This window comes from Pleurodeles waltl, chromosome 10, assembly GCF_031143425.1.
Source record: "Pleurodeles waltl isolate 20211129_DDA chromosome 10, aPleWal1.hap1.20221129, whole genome shotgun sequence".
In the NCBI taxonomy this organism is placed as follows: Eukaryota; Metazoa; Chordata; class Amphibia; order Caudata; family Salamandridae; genus Pleurodeles; species Pleurodeles waltl.
In genome coordinates, this window is record NC_090449.1 from 790,624,925 (window position 1) to 790,646,437 (window position 21,513).

The 21,513-nt window shown below is 41.2% G+C and overlaps 1 protein-coding gene and 1 long non-coding RNA gene across 7 annotated transcripts in view; one reads left to right on the top strand and one right to left on the bottom strand.

Annotated features, from left to right (window-relative positions):
• Nucleotides 1-21,513, bottom strand: part of SKAP2 (src kinase associated phosphoprotein 2) — a 433,571-nt gene that overhangs the window by 178,755 nt on the left and 233,303 nt on the right. For all 3 annotated transcript variants that reach the window (XM_069211422.1, XM_069211421.1, XM_069211420.1), the window contains exons 7-8: nt 10,985-11,109; nt 9,727-9,790 (exon numbers count right to left, since the gene is read on the bottom strand). In XM_069211422.1, coding sequence (XP_069067523.1) covers nt 9,727-9,790; nt 10,985-11,109 — 189 coding nt within the window. The remainder of the gene's footprint in view (nt 1-9,726; nt 9,791-10,984; nt 11,110-21,513) is intronic.
• LOC138261877 (uncharacterized) overlaps nt 1-21,513 on the top strand; it is a 374,610-nt gene that overhangs the window by 161,866 nt on the left and 191,231 nt on the right. For 2 of the 4 annotated variants that reach the window (XR_011199164.1, XR_011199166.1), the window contains one exon: nt 222-2,075. The exons of 1 other annotated variant lie outside the window; for it this stretch is intronic. This is a non-coding gene — a long non-coding RNA (uncharacterized lncRNA). Of the gene's footprint in view, nt 1-221; nt 2,076-10,825; nt 10,992-21,513 lie in introns of those variants that run through there. One more of the 4 variants, XR_011199165.1, reaches the window with a different exon arrangement.

A 21,513-nucleotide genomic window follows, 5' to 3' on the forward strand; every position in this document is an offset into this window, starting at 1 on the left:
CGAGGGCTTATTTTGTGTCTGTGCTTGGCCACAGTGAGGACCATAGTTCATAATGAACCCGGAAACTTAATTGCAGTAGAGGTTTTACATTAATTGCATGCTGATATCACAAAGCTCTGCACGTATACGTTTGCGTGGAACTGAATGCTTCATTAGTAATGAAACAGATTTAATTTTGGACTGAGTGTAATTTGCGCCTTGCATGATTTTTTACTACATAGTTGCCCCACAGAAGCCTCCACCAGCTCCTGACGATGCCACATCAGAAAGAAGAGAGTGCAGATGGACGGCCTGGCCAGGCACTCTCCTACCTAGATCCACCTATCACACAACTGCAAATGGCAGTAAGAACCGACATATACATCAATTAAAATAGGTACACAATGTAGACAATCAAGGGTGAGAAAATCCCAGGGCAAGTTCTGCAGAGTGTCAGGAAACTTCTGTTTGTAAATTTGAAACCAACCTACAACTGGGCAGAATATCTGGGGCAGGGACTTCCTCAATATTTCACCTAACATCCTACTTTTTCATCTTTCTGTAACTAGAGGTTCTATCCTAGGTTGTTTTTTTGTTTGAAGGTCTTGTTCCTCTCCAATGTTAAAGCCACCTATATATATTCAATCAAGAAATGAAAGCATCATACAGAATTTAAAGGCTGACTCCTGCTGAGTATGGAACTATCTGTAATAAATGCTCAAGCATTCACAATTTTTGGAAGCTAAGTCCCTGAACCAGCTTTGTGGTTGAACCGGGACTGTTTGAAATCCCTTATAAACTAAATGGGAGAACGGACACTGTAATGAAAAAATAATCCACTGAAGTTTGTCCAAGGGGCAGGTAGGTGGTGTCAATGTTAAGGGTAAATGCCATTCTTCACGGATTAAAATGCCAATGATCTTTGTTATGAGCAGTCTGATGTACTTGACTGCAAAGGTTTAGTTAGTATGTATGCATCATCCCTGGCCAATTCATTAAATTCACCATTACTAATACCCTATTTGATAAGCCTAGGAGGAGCTACAAGTAATTTTGGAATGTATGTAGAAATTTAGTATCTGTGTTAGGTAACCTATCAACTATCTCCAGGAAAAAGTATGTTTTCGAATGGCATTCTCAGTTGTATTTAAATGTTCAAAACCTCGACCTCAAATGTGTAGCCTCCCCTGTAATCCATATCAATGTTACTAGCACACTCCCACATTTGTTGTTTCGTTTTTATATTTCTGGAGTTAGTTTGTTCAGCAGACCTATGTCTTTCACCAATTTGGGGCTCAATTATTCCAACAAATTTCACATTCTACGTTGTTATACTGTCTTGCCCTGAAGGAATAAAAATGACTGTTTCCTCACAAGTACATCGAACCCTGTGGGGTTCCCTAGAAATGTTATTACAATATGCCACAATATGACACAAATTTATATTGAATTCAACTATCATATGTACTATAAAGTTCACAGTTTTATTACAATATGCCACAATATGACAGAAATTTATATTGAATTCAACTATGATATGTACTATAAAGTTTACAGTTCAAACATTTTGCTTGTTTTGTTTCACAAAGGTTGTACTTTAGAATATCTCTGGATTTTAGTCAGACGATTTGTTGGTCACAGTATTCCGGTACCGTATCTTTAAAAACATGGAAGGAAAGGGGGGAGGTTTCATGAAAAAGTGTGTTTTTGTTTGTGAGACACAATGGTCAACTGGGAATTAAAAACTTTGTACTACAGGTGTACACAATTGCATAATATTTTTCACAAAACGTCTGGAAATTGCATATTTATGAAATGAGGGTGGGCCCGTACCTTCAGTATAAACGCGTGGCCATGCATTGCATACAAAGTTCATTGTGAAATACCAGCAAGAGACTGGTTCATACAGACTACGTCTCTTGGGCAGCATTCTACCGTTTCCCCGCAACAGTTTCAGTCTGAATTGGTCTCTTACAGGGTCAATCATTTTTGAAATTGCACAATGCAAAATGGCACAAATTTTGCAAACTTTGTGAATTCTGCAAAATTTGATGGTGTATTGCTTTAGGTTAAAACATGGGCCCATGTAGTTGAACATGCATAATTTATGGATAACCTTGGTTCGCCCATCAAAAAGAAATATAATAATGTGGGACAATCATTCATCTTAAAGGCAGTGCCTCAAAACCATCTCTTTATGCGTAAACTGAACTAACTTGATTGGTCTTCTCAAGCACATCTACAATGCCTAACTCTTGGTTATGAACCATTACTGTTCGTATTTTCTCTTAGTAATCTGATTCCTCAGTCTGCGTTCAGTTAGTTAAATTTCAGTTCCAGGCCCCATATAAAGTGCCCTGACACATCAGGGTGCAGCTGCGCTTTAAAATGTTAAATATATAAAATAAATACAAATTAAATAATAGAACACATTTAGAAAGTGAATATGAAACCTAGCAAGATTTGTGAGCTCTCATATCTTTTAGTAATTTGAGGTAGTTTGCCTTACATATTGTAGTGAATACATCTGATAAACTGACTATCAAAAACATGGTCTATTTAGCGTCCCATCTAAATCCTAAAACTTAACTTTTGAGAGAGCCGGTTTTAAAACCAGTGATTCCAAATAATTAATTAAATATTTGAATGTGAAACCTTACCGTTCTCCAAATGTTGTTAATTCATGTATGAGATGTGAGTGATAAGTCTTTGTGTTGTGAATTGTTAAGAAGATATCATTAGCAAACTACTAAATTATGCTTAAGGACATTTTGAAACAGTTAATGTTTCAGGATTGTCTACTGTGGGATACACAGAATTCTGTACTCAAGGCACACACTAGGGGTGGTAAAAGGCGCATAAGATTAGTGCCCACTGAAGTTCGACAACATTTGAACAACCATCATAACCAAAACATTAGCCATTAACTTAAACAACCATCACTCATATCTTCAATGTATGATCTTCAAGTGTGATATTCCATTGGTTGATGACTGATCTTATGGCATTTCCACCTTGGAATATGAGTTGGAAGACATCATGTTATATTTGAACAGCAGATTCTCTGTAGTTGATAGGAAACAAGGATTGTGCTTCTGCAATTATTTCTCTTTTCTACTTGTGAGAATGCCTCGTAGGGAGAAAATCTATTGATGGACCACTTTATTCTCACTGTGAACCATTTCTATGCTAATTTCATCAATCATTTGGATGATTTTACTAAAGTGCGCTGGCATGCATGACTTTATGTCAAACTCTCCAGCACACCTTTTTAATGACTAAAGTTTTATTGTTTTCTCTATCTGTTTGGTATTCAAGGGGTTTATACTTTTCTAATTAAAACTCAAATTTTTGTTAAAGCAGACCTGCTTGTAATTCACCACAGAGAATTTAAATCACTATTGTTTTGCAGCTATTTCATTAGTATGGACATAGCATCTACTTTATATGTGTCTCGAAATACTTGAAACACAAAATTGTGTCATTGTGTGGTGATACTATTATTTGCCATTCAATTTGAGCTTTTCGTTTTTGAGGTGATTTAAAGAGTTGTGGCTAAAGTGTTTTATTGTCATAAGGCAAGATGTATGAGCCTTTTCTCCCTAGTCTGACCTTCTGGTTCCTATGGATGATGAATTATTTATGGCAGCGGTTCTTAAGCTGTGGTCTGGGCCCTCCTATGGGTCTGCTAAGCCTGCTCAGGGGATCCGGCACTGATTCAGAATTAAATAATTTTAACTGATTAATGAATTGAATATAAATAAATAAAAACAAAATGTACAATTAAAATGAAGTTAGTATTCTCAGATTGATTAATGGAAGTAGTGCAAGTGCACTAAACAGTATTTACTATGGAGGATGATGAGTAACCTTAATTGAATTTAGAAAAGCTCCAAACTTCCTATGAAAATATAAGTTTACATTTTTCGATACTTGTGAGTTAAATAAAATATTTTATAATTTGTATATTTGTTTGATTAATGCTTGTTTCTGTATTCTTTGTGTATTTTTTGCAGTTCGTATTATTGAAAATGCTACAGCCATGGTCCCTAGCTTCCAGTAATTACTCAGTGGGGACCCCCAGATTCCAATAATGATTTAGTGGAGGTCCCCATGTTCCATTAATTATTAACTGGGAGGTACACAGAAGTCAAAAAGTTAAAAGCCACTGCTTTAGAATTTGTTCTGAGGAATGAAACTGTGTGGTCAAGTTGATAAAGATTAAAGGGTTAAACACTAGGTCAGACGTCAGCAGATGATGATGTGACATGGCCCCTAAGAAGCCATAACTGAAAAGAGTGATATGCTCAGTGAGAGTCTGGCCACCAAGTGTCTCCCCAATCAAGCATTCAGATTAAAAAGATAAGCAGTGCCTATAGAGGGAATAGTAGAATCTCTCAATGAGGTAAAAATCAGCATTCAGGTATTAGCTTTATATGTATATTTCTTTTTGAAAGACTGCATAACATCCACTGTGGCTAATTCTATGATGTCAAGCACCAATCAGTTTTTTCCAGTTGTGAGAAAACTGCTCTCATATAGCCATTGTTTGTGCTGTAATGCCTGCCCAACTGAAAGAGATGAAGGTTCACTAAGGCATAATAACATCTGTTCAAAGTGAACGTTAGGAGAACCATGAATGGTTTTCTTTGTGTGGGGAACATCCTTGGAGTGGATGCACAGCTGTATTTTACAATCAAATGGCATACGCTGCGTTCTTCTAATTAGTGCAGATATCAGGCCAATACAATATGGCAGCCTTTATGCAGCTCTAAGCCACCCCAGGTAGAAAGGTAGTCATTTACACAGGCAAACTATTGGGAGCAAAATGGCATTCTACAGGATTCAGTCCCAAACAGCAGGATTCTAAGACAGGACCTCCACGGCGCTTCATCTAAGATGATCTGTCCCCGGCCCAAATGGTCAGTGTATGATGTTCATGCAAACCTCCTCCTGCAGCGCCAGCCCATTACTACGCTTAATCACTAAAGTTCCAGTCAGGCACAGGAAAAGTAAGAATAGATCACGATAGTCAGTCCTGACAAACTGCTGATTTCACTTGCTGAGAAAAAGAATGACAAGCCATCTTAAGCTAAAACTGACTGCTTGTTCTAAATGAGAAAGTGCTATGGCAGCAAGTGCCACTCGCCACAAATGCCCTGCATAATAAATATCCTGTTTAGTAATGGAAATATTCCAATGTCTATAAGATATATTGGATAGGTGACATTGCACTAAAAAGGACAACCAAATACTACTAAGACTATAGAAGTATGTTGATTGCCCAGAGAGTAATTTGAGGCCAAAACTGTACAATGATCCAAAACGTTAAATGTATTATTTACATTTCTAAAGTTATTCTGTTGTTTCATTGTGCACCTTGCATTGACTGGTCAACAATATCATTGCATATATGTAAACATAACTTACAAGAGCAACAATTACTCCTCATTGCATACTCATGAGGCACTTTGTATATTTAAAAATCAATAATACCGTTTAGAAAAGTACTAATTAGGTGGACAAAAGGCTTTGAAATTGAACCTATTGCATTCAACTTGCTAAACAGATCTATGGTGACTTCAGACTCTGGGCTAAAATTGATTAATAGATGGATGTAGGGTGTGATGTGAAGGGTAGGGGATGAAGGGGAAGATATATGTACTACTGCACATTACATAGGTCCTTATTATGAGTTCGGCAGATGGTATACACCATCCACCGAACTTCCAACGGGGAGGTTGCTGCCATACTGGCTACCTCCCCACCGAGCCCATTAAGAGTTTCCCACTAGGTCAGCAGGTGGAAACCCGAGTTTCCGCCTGCTGACCTAGCGGGAAACAGCCTGCAGCATTGTCTCCAGCTCGTAATTGAGCTGGCGGCAATGCTGTTGAGCACAGGGCGCACCAGCATCATCGCAATGTTCACTGTCTGACGTGCAACCACCATGTAAAAGCTGGCGGAGAGGGGGATCTTAATCCCCAGGGTGGTGCTGCATGCAGCGCTTCCCTGGCAGATTAGGACTGCCAACACCACCAGTCCCTCCAGCGGACAGATAGACATAATGTGGCAGTCTGACCGCTGTCAAATCGGTCGGACCACCGCTTTGGCGGTGGTCAGACTGCCACCGCGAGTTTGGAGATCCTAGGACCATCAGACTCGTAATGAGGGCCTTAATGTTTGCTTTACTTGTTCATAGTCTCTTGTATGGAATAAGAAAGGGCAAAAAGAATTGCACATGACCAAGTTTTGAACCTTATTGGCAATTTTTCGATTAAACAAACGTACAGCAGTGTATAAAGTATAAAGTACGAGAGTCTTACATTTCAGGCAAAATATGAGGGAGTCCATCAAGCCACAGTCCTTCATACGATTTAGGTCAACTCCTTTGGAGTACAGATCCCTGCTAAGTTTTGACAACGAAAATCCAATCCTATTCCTGCATTCATAGTCCCCCCCCAAGTCCAGCTTCATCCCCCCATCACCCATTATGCTGTCATCACCACAGGCCCCATCCGGGGTCTCAGGATTCAGGATTTTATCACTGAGATCCCTCCAAACCTCAAGGTCCTCCAGCATATTATCATCATGCCTTGTGTTCTTTATGTGTAGTTTTTCAGTCAAGGCCCATTCCCTGACATTGCTATACCGCTGCTATACCACCGAGGGTCAGGAGCCCTTTGTTCCATCAATGTGATGGCTTTTCAGCACCTAGCTAGAAACAATGTAAGTTGCAGGAATTTGTATGCCATTTTTCTCCCTTTTGGGTAACGCATATTCATTGAGAGACAACACTGTGGCGTGAGGGCTATGTTTATGTTTATGGTGTTAAGTTCATCACCACTCATTCCCAATATTTGGAGACCTACCAGCAATGCCAGGCCAGATGAAGGAAACCTGCGCTACCATCTCCGCATTTAGGACAATTGTCCCAGCCAGAGGCAGACATTCTGTGAAGTGCCCCCGGGTTATATATGTCCTATACAGGAAATTATAGAAGATTAATTTAAAGCAGTCATTACAGGTGACCGTGTGGGTGAGGGTGTTGATACAAGACCAGTCCACCTCCCTCAGCTGTTCATCCAGGTCAAGTTAGCATGTGGCCTGTGATCGGGGATGGGTCCCCACCGTGTCCAGTCTCATTGCCTTATATAGTAGCGTGATCAGATAGCAACCTGCCCTGCATCATAAAAGTATTCCTAGAGTGTGCATTGTTCTAGGGGGTTAGGGAAAGTGGGTAACTCTCTGTGCGCCCAGAGGCGATAGGTTGGGGTGGTCTTTGCCTGCTGGCTGTTGATGCGCATTGCCCTAGGGTTGGGCCCCCAGTTTCGTCTTTTACTGCCTCTACCACCTGGAGCCTCAGCACAGTCCCTGAGCTCCAGCAACTCCCATGCCTCCTCCAGGCTATCAAAGAAGTGTGCTTTTTCCTGAAATGTAACTTTCAGAATCACTGGATACAGCAAAACATACTGCAGCTGCAGGGAGTGTAGTTTTTGCTCGACTTCAATGCATGATTTAATGTTGTTCCTGGACCAGCTTTGTATAGTCCAGCTAGATAGCAATTTGTGTGGCTGCCGAAGCGGGGTAGCATCTGTTTTTGTGCTGTCCAAAGAATATAGTCCCTGTCACGGTAATTAAGGTGGTTAAAAATAATGGCACGGCGTTGCCCCAGTGGTGGAAGTGGGACCCACACTCCCTATGTAACCTCTCCACGAGGAACACATTTGACAAGCCCCAGGGTTTCATCTCCTTCCATATCCAATCTTCCAGGAATTTGTTTGTGGCTGACCCCTCTGCTTTCTCAGCAAATCTCAAAACTCTGAAGGTACTCTGGCGGGAGCAACCTTTTGCAACCTCTGCTCATTTTGCCAGCTCCACCATCACTGCCTTCACTGTGCCATCTGCTGCTTGAGGTCTTTTACTTCCCCATGCAGATCAAAGATATTAGTCTCTGCCTCTGTTACTTTCTCCATCACCTACTGTAGGTCTGCTCAGAGGAGATTCACATCTATGGACATAGATTCAATTTGGTGTTCGAGAGCCGACTGAGACCCCTGTAAGGGTGTCAGCAGCTCAGCCCTAAAGGACTCATTGGGTTCCCCCAGAGGATCATCTGCCTCCACAGCACCCGTGTGGCCTTTATCCTTTGGGTGGGGTGGTACGGGGTGGTATATTGAGTGAACATATTAGCTGCATGGTTCCAGGGCTGTTTTATCCTTGCCATTGGCTATGGCAGCTAGCAGCTTTCTTGGGTTTCACAAGATCTCTTGCTACTACTCCCTAATGGCTGCAGCGCTCCTCACCAAGTGTGACCACACCAATGTTTTCACCAGGTATTCAAGGGGGGATGGAACCCCCTCCAATTGTGCAGGTGTTGACAATGTCCGGTGATACCTATCCCTGGAGTTTCTGCTTACAGTGAGCCCTTGACAATCTGTGGTCCAAGTCCTCTGGTTTCTGCTCTCCTTCCCAGGTGTAGAAACTGGGGGGTGGCATTTGTTGCCGAGGACTCAGCAGAGATGTCCCCCACCGCAGGTCAGGCCCCCCACAGCTGAATGTGCCCCCTTAGGGACAAGCCCCTGGATCACCAGGGACAGGTCAGTCATGAAAAGCCAGAGTCATCCCCATACTCCACAGGAGCTGCCACCGTCATTTCTCCCCGAAGCAGGCCCACTGCTTTAGATCCGCATTGCCCTAGGCTAGAGCAGACACAATCCCATTATGGGACCCCCCACGGGCTCCAAGGCCCTCCAGTGGTAGAAGGCAGCCCTGCCAACTCCGCAGCACTCACCACAGGCCCAACCGCCTGCCTGAATTGAAAAAGCCACGCGGAAGGCATGGGCCCGGCCCTGGTGCTCTGCTGATCTTCTGCACTGTCCAGCCTTACCTTGTTGTTGTTCACGGTCTGTGCCTCTCACTGTCTCTGGTGGCGGACTCACCGCCTGGTAGCCCCCACGGCACCTCCGACCAGCTGGCTGATTGGGGTCAAGGGATCACCCCTTGACTCGCCACCGTCTCAAGTGGATCCCCGGAACCAGGGGCGATGCCACTTCACATGTCCAGCGCAATGCCAGATGCACCTCTGGGTCACTACACCTGCGTCCAGAAATGCCGAACTGCAGTTCACAGTTGGCAGGTATAGAGTGGGTAGATGCATATGGGTGAACAGGATTTTTTAAGGATAATGCAGGATTGAGGAGGAATTAAAGGCTAGGCCGGCCAGAAGCTCAGGTGATTATGTCCTGTAGGCCATGTTCCTAGGCCACGAGTCCATTGTCTCTGTAACTTGGCATAGATGAGATCTTAAGGCACAAAATGGTAGAGAATGAGACTTCTCTTGATCTTGAAGTGTTTCCAACGCATGAACTCCTTTACAATTTTCTTTTTACCATATATTTAAGGATATAACTTATCTATCACTATGGCTGTTCGACAATCTCTAAAATATAAAATAAAGATGTAAATGAAGCTTGGTGGAATATGTGTGTGTGTGCGTTCATAAACATATACCACACAATGTGGCAGTAACAATACTAAACTCTAAATAAAAAACTTGAAGGCTACAAAAAGTGCCACCATTAGAAGGATCAAAAGCAGAGTTGGCCTTGTTAAGATTAAAAGCTGTAGCCAGAGCTTACGCATTAAAGTCTAGGTACGGAAGGAAGTACTAACGGAGTTGCAGCACGTGTAGTGAGGCACAACAGAAGTTGACACAAAATATTACATTTTTTTTAAATGTGCCCTTACCTTTAATCACAAAGTCTATCTCTTGAACCCATTCCTCTGCTTCCTTTGGAGTCGCAGCTGCAAACTTTTAAAAACAGAGCAATTGTTAAAAAAAAAAACACATAAAGAGGGTGAAGACGAATACAGCATCACTGTCACCTCTTGCCGAAACCATTAGCAATTCCTTGCATGTCGCCCGCTCCTTTTCTTGCAAGGGTGCTTCCTATAATGTACAGCTAATTTTGACAAATTTACGTAATTGAAGCAGAGGATGATGGATTTGAAACTCTGATCAGCAGCTGGCAGCTGTGCAGAAACCAACCCTGCTCCTCTTCATCAATGTCAAAGCCAGAACTGATGATCAGAATTTGCCCTTGACAATTAAAAGACACCCATGAATTTCTTGAGACTGCCTGGTGCAGGTTCTTAAAAATGTTCTTGTCACATTCCCCTACGCACAACCTGACAGCTTAATTAACTGGCTTTCAGCTGCAATCTCAGATATTTAAAATGTATTAAACTTCCATTTTCTACTGATGCCTCTGTGATAGAGCCTGGAGTAGCGCAGCTGATCTGCGCTCCGCTACCTTAGAATGAAGTACAACCCCAAGTAGCAGGATATATATTGATAAAATGAAATCTCACATGTTCACTTTCAAATGATATAATTTTGATAAACAGCAGGATTCGTACGAAAAAAACGCTGAAGAGTTGACCGATTTGGAGAAGCCAGCTCTGCGTCCCTCATCTTTATTTCATACAAATGGATTTGACATTATGCTCACATTCACCCCTAGCTAGTCCACTAACAATTGTTTTTGTTCACATTTTTAACTCTTTAAATAACATAATATGGCGAAACAAATACAAAATAGCGTTATTTTAAAATATGGCTGGGGGATTTTGGACACATAGGGGCATATGAGTTTATACTAATACAGAAGCATAAGTGAAGCTGGGAAGGAATGCCCCAAAAGTGCATCTGAAATGTCTGGACTTCAAGGGAAGGGCAATACTGTGGGGCATGTCAGTATTGGGGGGGGTCCTTTCCATAGATATGATATTCCAGCATCCTCTTTAAAAACACTGATGTTCACTCACATCATTTTTTTCCCTCCAGATTATCAAAGGGAAGCCATGTTTTAACAGCACCGTTGTTCGTCTGCCAGTGTTGTGGAAGACATGTTAGAATAACTCCATCAAAACTGGAACATTCATGTCACTAATGTTGGCAAGGTAATTGTACTGTCATAATATTACAAGCAATCAAACGTCTCACCTGATAGATGCGCTTATCAGGAGCGGAGATTTCGAAACAGCAGTCTTTCTTGCCATCTTTCCGAAGGGTGTTGTTCAGTTTGACTGTATATCCTTCAACAGAAAATTCGCCTTTCTGCTGTTTGTCTGCAAATACCAAGCCAAAGGTTATGGAAGAACATGTCAAGCCCACCACAGTACCTGGAAATCTTGGATGGACAACATATCTGTTTGCTGTACACGGTTTCAGTAGCCCATCTGCCACCTCTTTCGCCCTAGGACAACAGATAATTCTAAAAGAAGTGGTTATAATGATTCATGCATATTAAGCCATGCAGAGAGGTGTTCCCTACTTGATTTATAGAACAGCAAACATGCCCTCCATCAAATTCATTATTTCCCCATTAGGCCCCGTTGTGCAGTTATGCAGCCTGAACAAGACAGAATCACGCAAGATACATGGAGGGAATAAATCGTAGGCACAGAGCTGGGCACATATGACGAACAGGGCTACTGGGCTTTAAAAGAGGTCTGATAACATCATCAAATATGAGAACCAGTGGCAAGTGGCTGTCAGGGCTGCCATGACTACAAATATGGGAGAACATGCTTTTTCAGTTTCAGTTTCAACTGAAAGAGGAGCCTTTTTCTTTTTGGTTGCCAATTATATGTCATACACAACATAGTGCATTTCCACCTTGGCACACCTTGGCACTAATCTGCCTCTTATAGGTTACTGTTTTCCTAAAACAAAGTGCTGTAAATTGTTTCCCTGATGAGTTATTTATTGCAGTCAATGTAGTTTCATCATGTCTGAAGAGAATTCAATTTGAAGTAAAATCCTGCCTAATGTAACCAGTGAAAGTGATATAAAATCCTGTAGGCATGATGAAGAATTTTGCTACACGAGTGGCATCAAGCGACATGACATCAAGCACTGACGCTTACATTTTTGCTCCCAGGCTGCTTGTCCCTCTTGATCAGTTCCGACATAGATGTTTTTTTCATCAGACTGACCATACACGGGCAAGAACAGTCTAGGCTAGAGGTGGGATGGGAGGAGGTAGGGCAGGCATATACCGTGGTACTGGGTAATACACTGTAAGTTTAAAGTAGGAGGACTCAAATATTTTAGCCATATGGAGCCTGCTCTCAGAGGCTTAGGTATGAGTATGGCACATGTACCTGGCAAAGAATTCGTGGTTTTCAGACGATTCATAGTGCAAGAACATGCGTCACGTGATCACATGGGAGAGGATACTGCTGACTTTGGAACTGGGGATCAAGATTCGAGTCTCGGGGTCGGTGAACATCCGTTGATTGTGACCAATCACTTAATCTACCTATGCCTTAAAAAATGTGGCACTGGGTAATGTAACTTGTGCTCACTCCAATACCTTCAAGTTGGGTGTACGCTATATAAAACTGCAAAAAATAAAATAAATAAAATACAATAAATCATTATGCCATGTATCATGTAAAGAAGAATATAGCAGAAAGCGACATAGTTCCTTTTTTACAAACATTGGCAGAGGAAAAGAACTACTCCAACACATATTCGTTGAAAGGTATTGATTGTTTGATAACCCATTTGCCTGTATGACCTTGCTGCTCCCAGCTAACTCTCCACAAACATCGCTGTTCACTGAAACTACAGTGAAATCCAATCCAGAGATAACTATAAGAATGTCTTTGCACGCTACCAGGAGGAGTCTCAAGCCTTCACCAACATTGTGATTCCCACATTGTTCACCACTAACACCACTTTCTACACTGCAATCACCAACACCATGTCCCAATTAGCCAACACTCAAAGGCCCATATTTATACTTTTTTAGTGCCGCATTTGCGTCGTTTTTTGACGCGAAATCAGCGCTAACTTACAAAATACATTTGTATTTTGTAAGTTTGTGCTGCTTGTGCGTAAAAAAATGACGCAAATGAGGCGCTAAAAAAGTATAAATATGGGCGAAAGTGCATCTTGTTCCATCATCCACCATTTTCCACCCTGACTGGATTCTTGGAATCTGCTACGAGATATACTTTCGTGCACTTTGACAAGCCTTTCTGGACCCAATAAGGTCTGTGAATCCTCACCCCAGTACCAATATTGACAGGCATTTATTTTACACATTTTTGCACAACGTAAACTACTTTTTTACACACCAGATGCTATTTTATGCTGTGACCCAGTATATATACAGGGAGTGCAGAATTATTAGGCAAGTTGTATTTTTGAGGATTAATTTTATTATTGAACAACAACCATGTTCTCAATGACCCCAAAAAACTCATTAATATCAAAGCTGAATATTTGTGGAAGTAGTTTTTAGTTTGTTTTTAGTTTTAGCTATGTTAGGGGGATATCTGTGTGTGCAGGTGACTATTACTGTGCATAATTATTAGGCAACTTAACAAAAAACAAATATATACCCATTTCAATTATTTATTATTACCAGTGAAACCAATATAACATCTCAACATTCACAAATATACATGTCTGACATTCAAAAACAAAACAAAAACAAATCAGTGACCAATATAGCCACCTTTCTTTGCAAGGACACTCAAAAGCCTGCCATCCATGGATTCTGTCAGTGTTTTGATCTGTTCACCATCAACATTGCGTGCAGCAGCAACCACAGCCTCCCAGACACTGTTCAGAGAGGTGTACTGTTTTCCCTCCTTGTAAATCTCACATTTGATGATGGACCACAGGTTCTCAATGGGGTTCAGATCAGGTGAACAAGGAGGCCATGTCATTAGATTTCCTTCTTTTATACCCTTTCTTGCCAGCCACGCTGTGGAGTACTTGGACGCGTGTGATGGAGCATTGTCCTGCATGAAAATCATGTTTTTCTTGAAGGATGCAGACTTCTTCCTGTACCACTGCTTGAAGAAGGTGTCTACCAGGAACTGGCAGTAGGACTGGGAGTTGAGCTTGACTCCATCCTCAACCCGAAAAGGCCCCACAAGCTCATCTTTGATGATACCAGCCCAAACCAGTACTCCACCTCCACCTTGCTGGCGTCTGAGTCGGACTGGAGCTCTCTGCCCTTTACCAATCCAGCCACGGGCCCATCCATCTGGCCCATCAAGACTCACTCTCATTTCATCAGTCCATAAAACCTTAGAAAATCAGTCTTGAGATATTTCTTGGCCCAGTCTTGACGTTTCAGCTTGTGTGTCTTGTTCAGTGGTGGTCGTCTTTCAGCCTTTCTTACCTTGGCCATGTCTCTGAGTATTGCACACCTTGTGCTTTTGGGCACTCCAGTGATGTTGCAGCTCTGAAATATGGCCAAACTGGTGGCAAGTGGCATCGTGGCAGCTGCACGCTTGACTTTTCTCAGTTCATGGGCAGTTATTTTGCGCCTTGGTTTTTCCACACGCTTCTTGCGACCCTGTTGACTATTTTGAATGAAACGCTTGATTGTTCGATGATCACGCTTCAGAAGCTTTGCAATTTTAAGAGTGCTGCATCCCTCTGCAAGATATCTCACTATTTTTGACTTTTCTGAGCCTGTCAAGTCCTTCTTTTGACCCATTTTGCCAAAGGAAAGGAAGTTGCCTAATAATTATGCACACCTGATATAGGGTGGTGATGTCATTAGACCACACCCCTTCTCATTACAGAGATGCACATCACCTAATATGTTTAATTGGTAGTAGGCTTTCGAGCCTATACAGCTTGGAGTAAGACAACATGCATAAAGAGGATGATGTGGTCAAAATACTCATTTGCCTAATAATTCTGCACTCCCTGTATGTTTCACATCCCTTGAGCATTTAGGTTTCAGTGGGGATGCATGCTCCCTCTTTCAAGGCAGATCAAAAGGAAAAAAAACTCTGCTGCACCCTGAACCATACAGTTATAACTGTAACTGCTGTACAAAGGCAAATACTTCATGAGCAGTACTACTATTGCCGCTGAATTAGACTGCACACCATTATCATGGACAGGATGACCCTGAAACACCTTAAATTGTTGTAAAATCGTTTGTGGACTCTCCTTAGCAACCACAATGACTTACCGGCCATTGGTATAGATTAATATAGAGGTCATATTGGGGCCAACAGCCCAGTACATTTTGTCCTTTCCACCCTACGTATAACTTACCCTATACTTGCATATAATTTCGACTCAACAGGTACATGGTGTTTTCTTCGTTTAGGCACTTGGTCAAACACAGGCCTTTAATGATTTATTGTCTCGTCATCTGTACTATAAAGTGTCTTAGTAAACATAACAACAAAATATATTTTGGGAAGCATGAGGAAAGTTAGGGCAGTCATCATATTTAAATGAGTATCCAAAAATTTCTAAAACCATGCTGTCCAAAGTTGTATTTGACCATTAAACCTAAAAGCCAACATTTAACCAGAAGCTCACGGCTCCAACGGTGTGAACCACGTTTACCTATGATATGCAATTAGAAGATGAACAGCTACATAAGAACGATTTCGGTGGAAGTTAAGCTAACTTTAGAGAACCACAGCTGAAATTCTCAAATTTTCAGTGCATGGGAGGCACAGCAGAAACCTACGCTTTTGTTGTAATTCTGTGATGTGAACACATGGTAACTGGCGACCAAGCTGAAAATTATAATTGGTAGAATAGCAACGCTAGCTATCTCTTCTCTGTGTTCCAATCCTGTAAGGACTTCACAAAAGAAAAATAATATTTGGATTTATGACAGTAAACGGAGATGTAATAAACTCAGTAGACAGATAATTACCGTTATGTGGTCCTGGGGCTTTTTTCTGCTGTACACAGTTTTGCAGGCCACGTTATTTGACAATACACTTTATTCGCTGTATGTCCAGAACACATATGGCAGAGAGTGGATGATCTAATTAAATGTTTGGTCAAATATACTAGTTAATATTTGTGTCTTCTTTCGGGGGATGCTATAACAGGTATAACCTCACCAATTGTTTTAGTTTAACGATGAAATTAGGAAGAAATGTGATTATTGAAACATAAGAAATACAATAATAAATATGTTGAGGCCTTCCTATGACAAAGAAACAGATGCAAATGTTGCTTCATTTGCAATTTTCGGTAAAATCAAAGAGACTTTTAAAATAGGTGGTAAAAACCGCTAAAAACAGTTACCGAAATAAAAAGAAATATTGGAAGCAACAATTTTAAAATAGAATTCAATATTTTATTTGTAAACAACATATTGTTGTCTGCTAAAATGGACCAGAAATCCCCTATAGACCCACATGCCCATTACTATGCCCAAAACCTACATTATCTATTTACAATATTTACTCAGCCCTTCTAAGAGAAATGAAGGATGGGCTCACTGTACCCCTTTAAATCTTTTTTTCGGTCTGGCCTTTGAGACATGTTTAGCTGTCTCACCAGACTATTGTTTTTCCCCAAATATTTATACATAAAATGAATACATTCTTTTACCCTCATGTTTATGGGTTTGTCGGTTTTAACAAACATTTAACAGGGTGTATAACTGATATTTAACATAAACAGCAGTAATCAAATAGGTAAGTAAAGAGCATTATCTGAATAGTCTTGTTCTGCTATATGTAAGCAAGAACATATCCAGGCGTGAAAAAGTATTGGACTCAATTAAATCAAAGCTACCGGTGAGATGCTTGTCATGGAGCAATCAAAATATCTACTGCGAGCCTAATACTGAAAGATGGAAGAATTAATGAAGAAAATTATACCCAAGAGCACATCTGAGTATGAGAACAGTAGAACAGCAATAGCTGGGAAATTTGAGATTAACAAAGAATGAGATGCCTCAGGGTAGGGCATGATGCAGCGGAGAATTGGCTGCCACCCCTGATGTTATAACCATGACCCATATAAAGTCATGGCATACAGAAAACTGTGTGTTTTAACTGTCATCCAATGTAAAGTGGTGCACTCAAATTCCATACTGAAGTGCATTAACTGTAGTGCTAGGAAAGATTGTATCTTGAGTGCCTTTAACTTTATTAATCAAAATATAATCAATGTATGTATCTTTAGAATTATTTTCATATTATTTGCAATATTTGCATTTGAAACTATAGTTCATGTAATGTGTGCATTAATGTTAAAGTATGACGTTTAACTGTACGTCTACATCACACCTATACTCATGTAGTAGTAAAGTCTGTATTCAGACTAACTGTATCATGTAATCCTGATTTAGAAAATGCAATAAACATTCATATTGGTGAATTAAACATGTACATAGAACAACATGAAACTGAATGTGCATTTGCCTAACTTTAACTTGACTAGGCCTGAAATTTCTTTAACATGAAAAACAGTTTTCCGTTTTCTGCTAACACGTCATTTCATCGCAGGCATTTTCAAATGAATTGTTGGTATAGAAATAGATCTGCTATTGTTTTGTTCATAGAGAGCCTGAGAAAATAATTTGTTAAGAAAAAACACAGAGAGACCAAGAGAGAGGTGATTATTCCTATTCATCTGTGTTGCAAATGATGTACAAGAGACCAAGGACAGCAACCTTACCAGGACTATCTTAGGAGCGCAAAATAATGTTATAAGTTACAAAGTGGGACAAGAGGAAAACCATAAACATGAGATGGCCTGATCACTTACATTACTATGTTCTAAAGTTGTGGTATTAACTAGGGTTTACACTGATCGATAATAGCACTGCAGATTCCTTTGGACTTTGAGAGGTACACACCTCTGACTTTCCCTTTTGCTCCAGGCTTTGCTGAGTGTGGCTTAGGCTTACACTTAATTCTCTAAGAAGACTCTTGATTGGGCTTCTGAAATGCTGGCACCTTCCCTTTTACCTTCCTCTTCTTTCTTCAAATCCTGTTTGACTTATTTGCACTCCTTAACTTTTGCCCTTGTGTTCTCTAGTTGGATTTTCTTTTTCTAGTCAGATTAGACCTTAAGAAGATTTCCCCTAACTGCCCATAGGTTAACTTGGCTAGATGATTTTAACTTGCACTCATGTGTAAGGGAAATGCCCGGCATTTATTTTCGGAATAGCAAATTTTGTTTCTGATGGGCTGTATTCCTGTTACAGGGTGTTTGGTTTGTCTCATGTTAACACAACTACATTTCTTCAGATGATTCAGCTACCCTCTGGTGAGTTTATCTTTACAGTATATTCTTGAGATTTGTTTAAGCTAACCTGAGAGTCAGTTTATAATAAAACATTTAACTTCATTTCCGATTTGGGTTTTCATTATGTGGCCAAATTGGTTACACTGTAACGTAAATGTTGATTGATTTTTAACAGATTCTCTAGCTAAACCCTTTGCAAGGACTCCAAGATCATCTGCCTTGAATTAGAGCATACAAAATGCTACATCTGACATGAAGGGAATACAGGGTTCCCCTGTCTAATAAGATCATTGGAAAAGTGGAAAGCAGTTTATGGGGCCACAAACTATGGGGAACTGACTCAGAGAAAAACAATGCCAAGGTCTGACCTCGAAGCACAGAGAGGGGAGAGGGTGGTCTATATGCTTTGCTCTAGTACTGGAGGACAGGTATTTCTTGGATTTTATAAAGTGGTGGGAGGCTTGGTTATAACATATGACAATTATTCTGGGTGTTCAGTGAGACCCCACCCCTGTCAGTTCAGGGGGGAAGAGTATTATCCTTGGGTTCCTCTCCCAAGTTCATTCATAATCCATTCCAACCCTCTGCTTTGCATGTTTCAAAGGCCTTACTCTCTTCCATGTTTTGGACTTTACTTTCCACCTGGGCCCAACAGAAAACCACATTCTGCGATGATTCAAAAGAGGGTGCAAGGGGTGACATCCTTTTACAGATAATTGCTATCTTAGACAGAAGGAAGCTGAGATCCAGGAAACGGTTCGCTGCCCTGCATTTCTGTGGATGCTGGGAAATCCTCAAAGCACAAGCCTCCCAAGTGGGCTGTACAGGAATTCTAGTATAAGCAGACAATGCTTGGACGAAAAGGGCCCAGTAAGAAGAGAACGGCGCTCTACTCCAGAGCATGTGCTGGAATTCATTATCAGTGAAAAACACAGCAGGACAAGAAGCTGCAGCTCCTGGAAAAATCCTGTTAATCCTGGCATGGTAAAAATAACCACAATGTAAAATAAAAAAATGAATTAGTTTGAACCTGGCATTCCAGGAGATGGCGTGTGAATTTTGTAACCCTCTCACCCATTCTTTCTCAAGGATTGCCATCCAAAGTTCACCCTCCCAGAGGTCTAGTAAGCATTTCTTTGGGGATGGGAGCGGTGGGTACATTGATTTAGACAACAGGGTGATACAGTGTTCGCTAGCACCTATTGTGTACAGTGTTTGAGTCGGTTGGTGTGTGTTGCGTTATGCATTTACAGTTGCCCATCTAGTGCACAGAATATGTTATTGGACCATATGTTAAGAATTTCCCCTTATGGATTGTATGTTGTCTTGGAAGGTTTGAAAGGATTAAAGAAAACCACCTTGAAACAAATTTCCCAATATATCAAAGCCAGCTGTGCCTCAAGGCATAAGTCTCTTCTGGTCAAGGAAGAAGTGTTGTCCTGAAAGGCCCAATAAAGGGACACTCGGGGAGTAGAAGGTCGAGCTCCTTGTGACTAGGCAGCGTCGAGCCAGGCACTGAAGTGCCATTCTAACTAATTGAGATGGTGTACAGGTGGGTGTGGAACCAAGGAGAACCAAGTTCAATATTTCAGGCAGTCGCAATGGCCTATCAGTTGCACCAATCTCATACAGTCCCGCTAAAGAGAGCCATCTGGCCAACCATGAAGCTGACCCGCTAGTAAAATGCTTCAAAATAAGGTGCCCTCTCAAACTACCTGGGTGAATGGGAGCCTCAATGTGACCAGAACAACTCTTCAGTGGCCACTAGACTGTATTAGATCTCCCAGGGGGTATCGAAATCTGTAAAGAACCACCAGGTTACATAAACTGGGAGATTGGCAAAGTAGTACAGGAGCCTTCGAAGCATCAGCACCTTTGAAATGACATTGCAACCCATGACAGAGAATGGAGTTTTCTCCAAAAATGCATGTGTAGTTTTGAGAGTGATAACACATCACACCAGATTTCCCTCTCGGAGATCATCAGCATTGTGAAATATATTTGTACCAAGATGTTGGATTGTAGTACCTTCACATTTTATCAAGTCCTCTCCCAAGAATTCAGCCACGGAGGGAGTGCCACAAAATAAGGGGGCAACCGTGATTTTCCCTTATTAACAAGAAGACCCGCAGCCAATCCAAATTTCTCTAATGTATGGGCTGTATAGCCTAAGCCTGAACAGGAGTTTTTCCAGTAAAGGACAACATCATCCACGTTAAGTGAGATCACGTGAACACTATCCAAGAGGACGATGCCCCAATTGTGGCCATCCTGTTGCACACAGGCTGCAAATGGCACCATAGCTAAAGCAAACAGGAGGATGAGAGTGGGCACCCCTATCTTGTACATCATCCAACTACAATCAGCTCCCATGTACAGTTGACCAGCTGGCCTCTAGCCATAGTTTCAGTATAGAGCAACTGTACAACTTGGGGTCCGAGTCCAAACTTAAGCTCAAATTAGGGGAATCGAACACTTTCTCCAAATCTAGAGTTAAGACTCCTGCATAAAGCCACAGCCCTGGAGCTGCCACCATGACCTCATAAAGCCCGATGTTATTAGGAGCACTCCTTCTGGAAATAAAGCCACTCTGGTCAGCAGCAACCAGAAGTGTCCCCATGGACATGGTCTGCCAAAACTTTACAGAGTATCTTGAAGTCGGCATTCAGAATGGTGATTGGCCTCTATGAACCTGGGGTACATAATTTATGTACATAGGGGGACATTTTGTCAGAAGCTTCTTCTATTGGTCTATTAAGCTGATGTGCACATTGTGCTTCTGCCCACCACTGCATTCACAATGGGACAATGAGTTAGTCCACTTTATCCACTGGCTCCCTTCACTTTGAGTAACTGCAACAAGCATGTGCACATTGTTTGCATTTGCCTAAAGTAGCGCCTTACTCCTGAGAAGCAAAGCTGGTTCATGATGCACTTTATTTAATTTTTATCTTAACTTTAAATACCCACTATTTATTGTGCTTTCACTTCAGATGCCCAGTCCGATAGGGATCTATTTTCCATTTCCTTATTGAAGTTGTTGGCATTAAATGTGCAGCTGACATTGTAACATTGCAGCTGCCTGTGATTTAAGTGCTAGGTTAGGTTTTTATTAATTCTTGTCTCCTACATAAATAATAATAAAATGCATGTCATGGCCTACATGTTATTTAATAAAACAAATCACTAGTAAAATGGTCACACCAGTGAATGTTTTTTTTCATTTCACATTTTTATTGCAAGCATATTGCAGTCATGCTTAAGGGCAGTATGTTTGTTCTTTTTCTTTGTGTGGCACATACAAAAAAACACTGAATTAGGTTCTCAAGGCCATACATTTTGGCTTTGCCAATGCTTGTTTAAATGTAAAAGCCTAGTGAGTGAAATTATTTCCTTTCACCGCATAAGTGTGTCCATCTTCCTCCTTGATTTCTGCCCGAGCCTTGATACACGTCTTCCCTTTGCTTCGTCTGGAACCC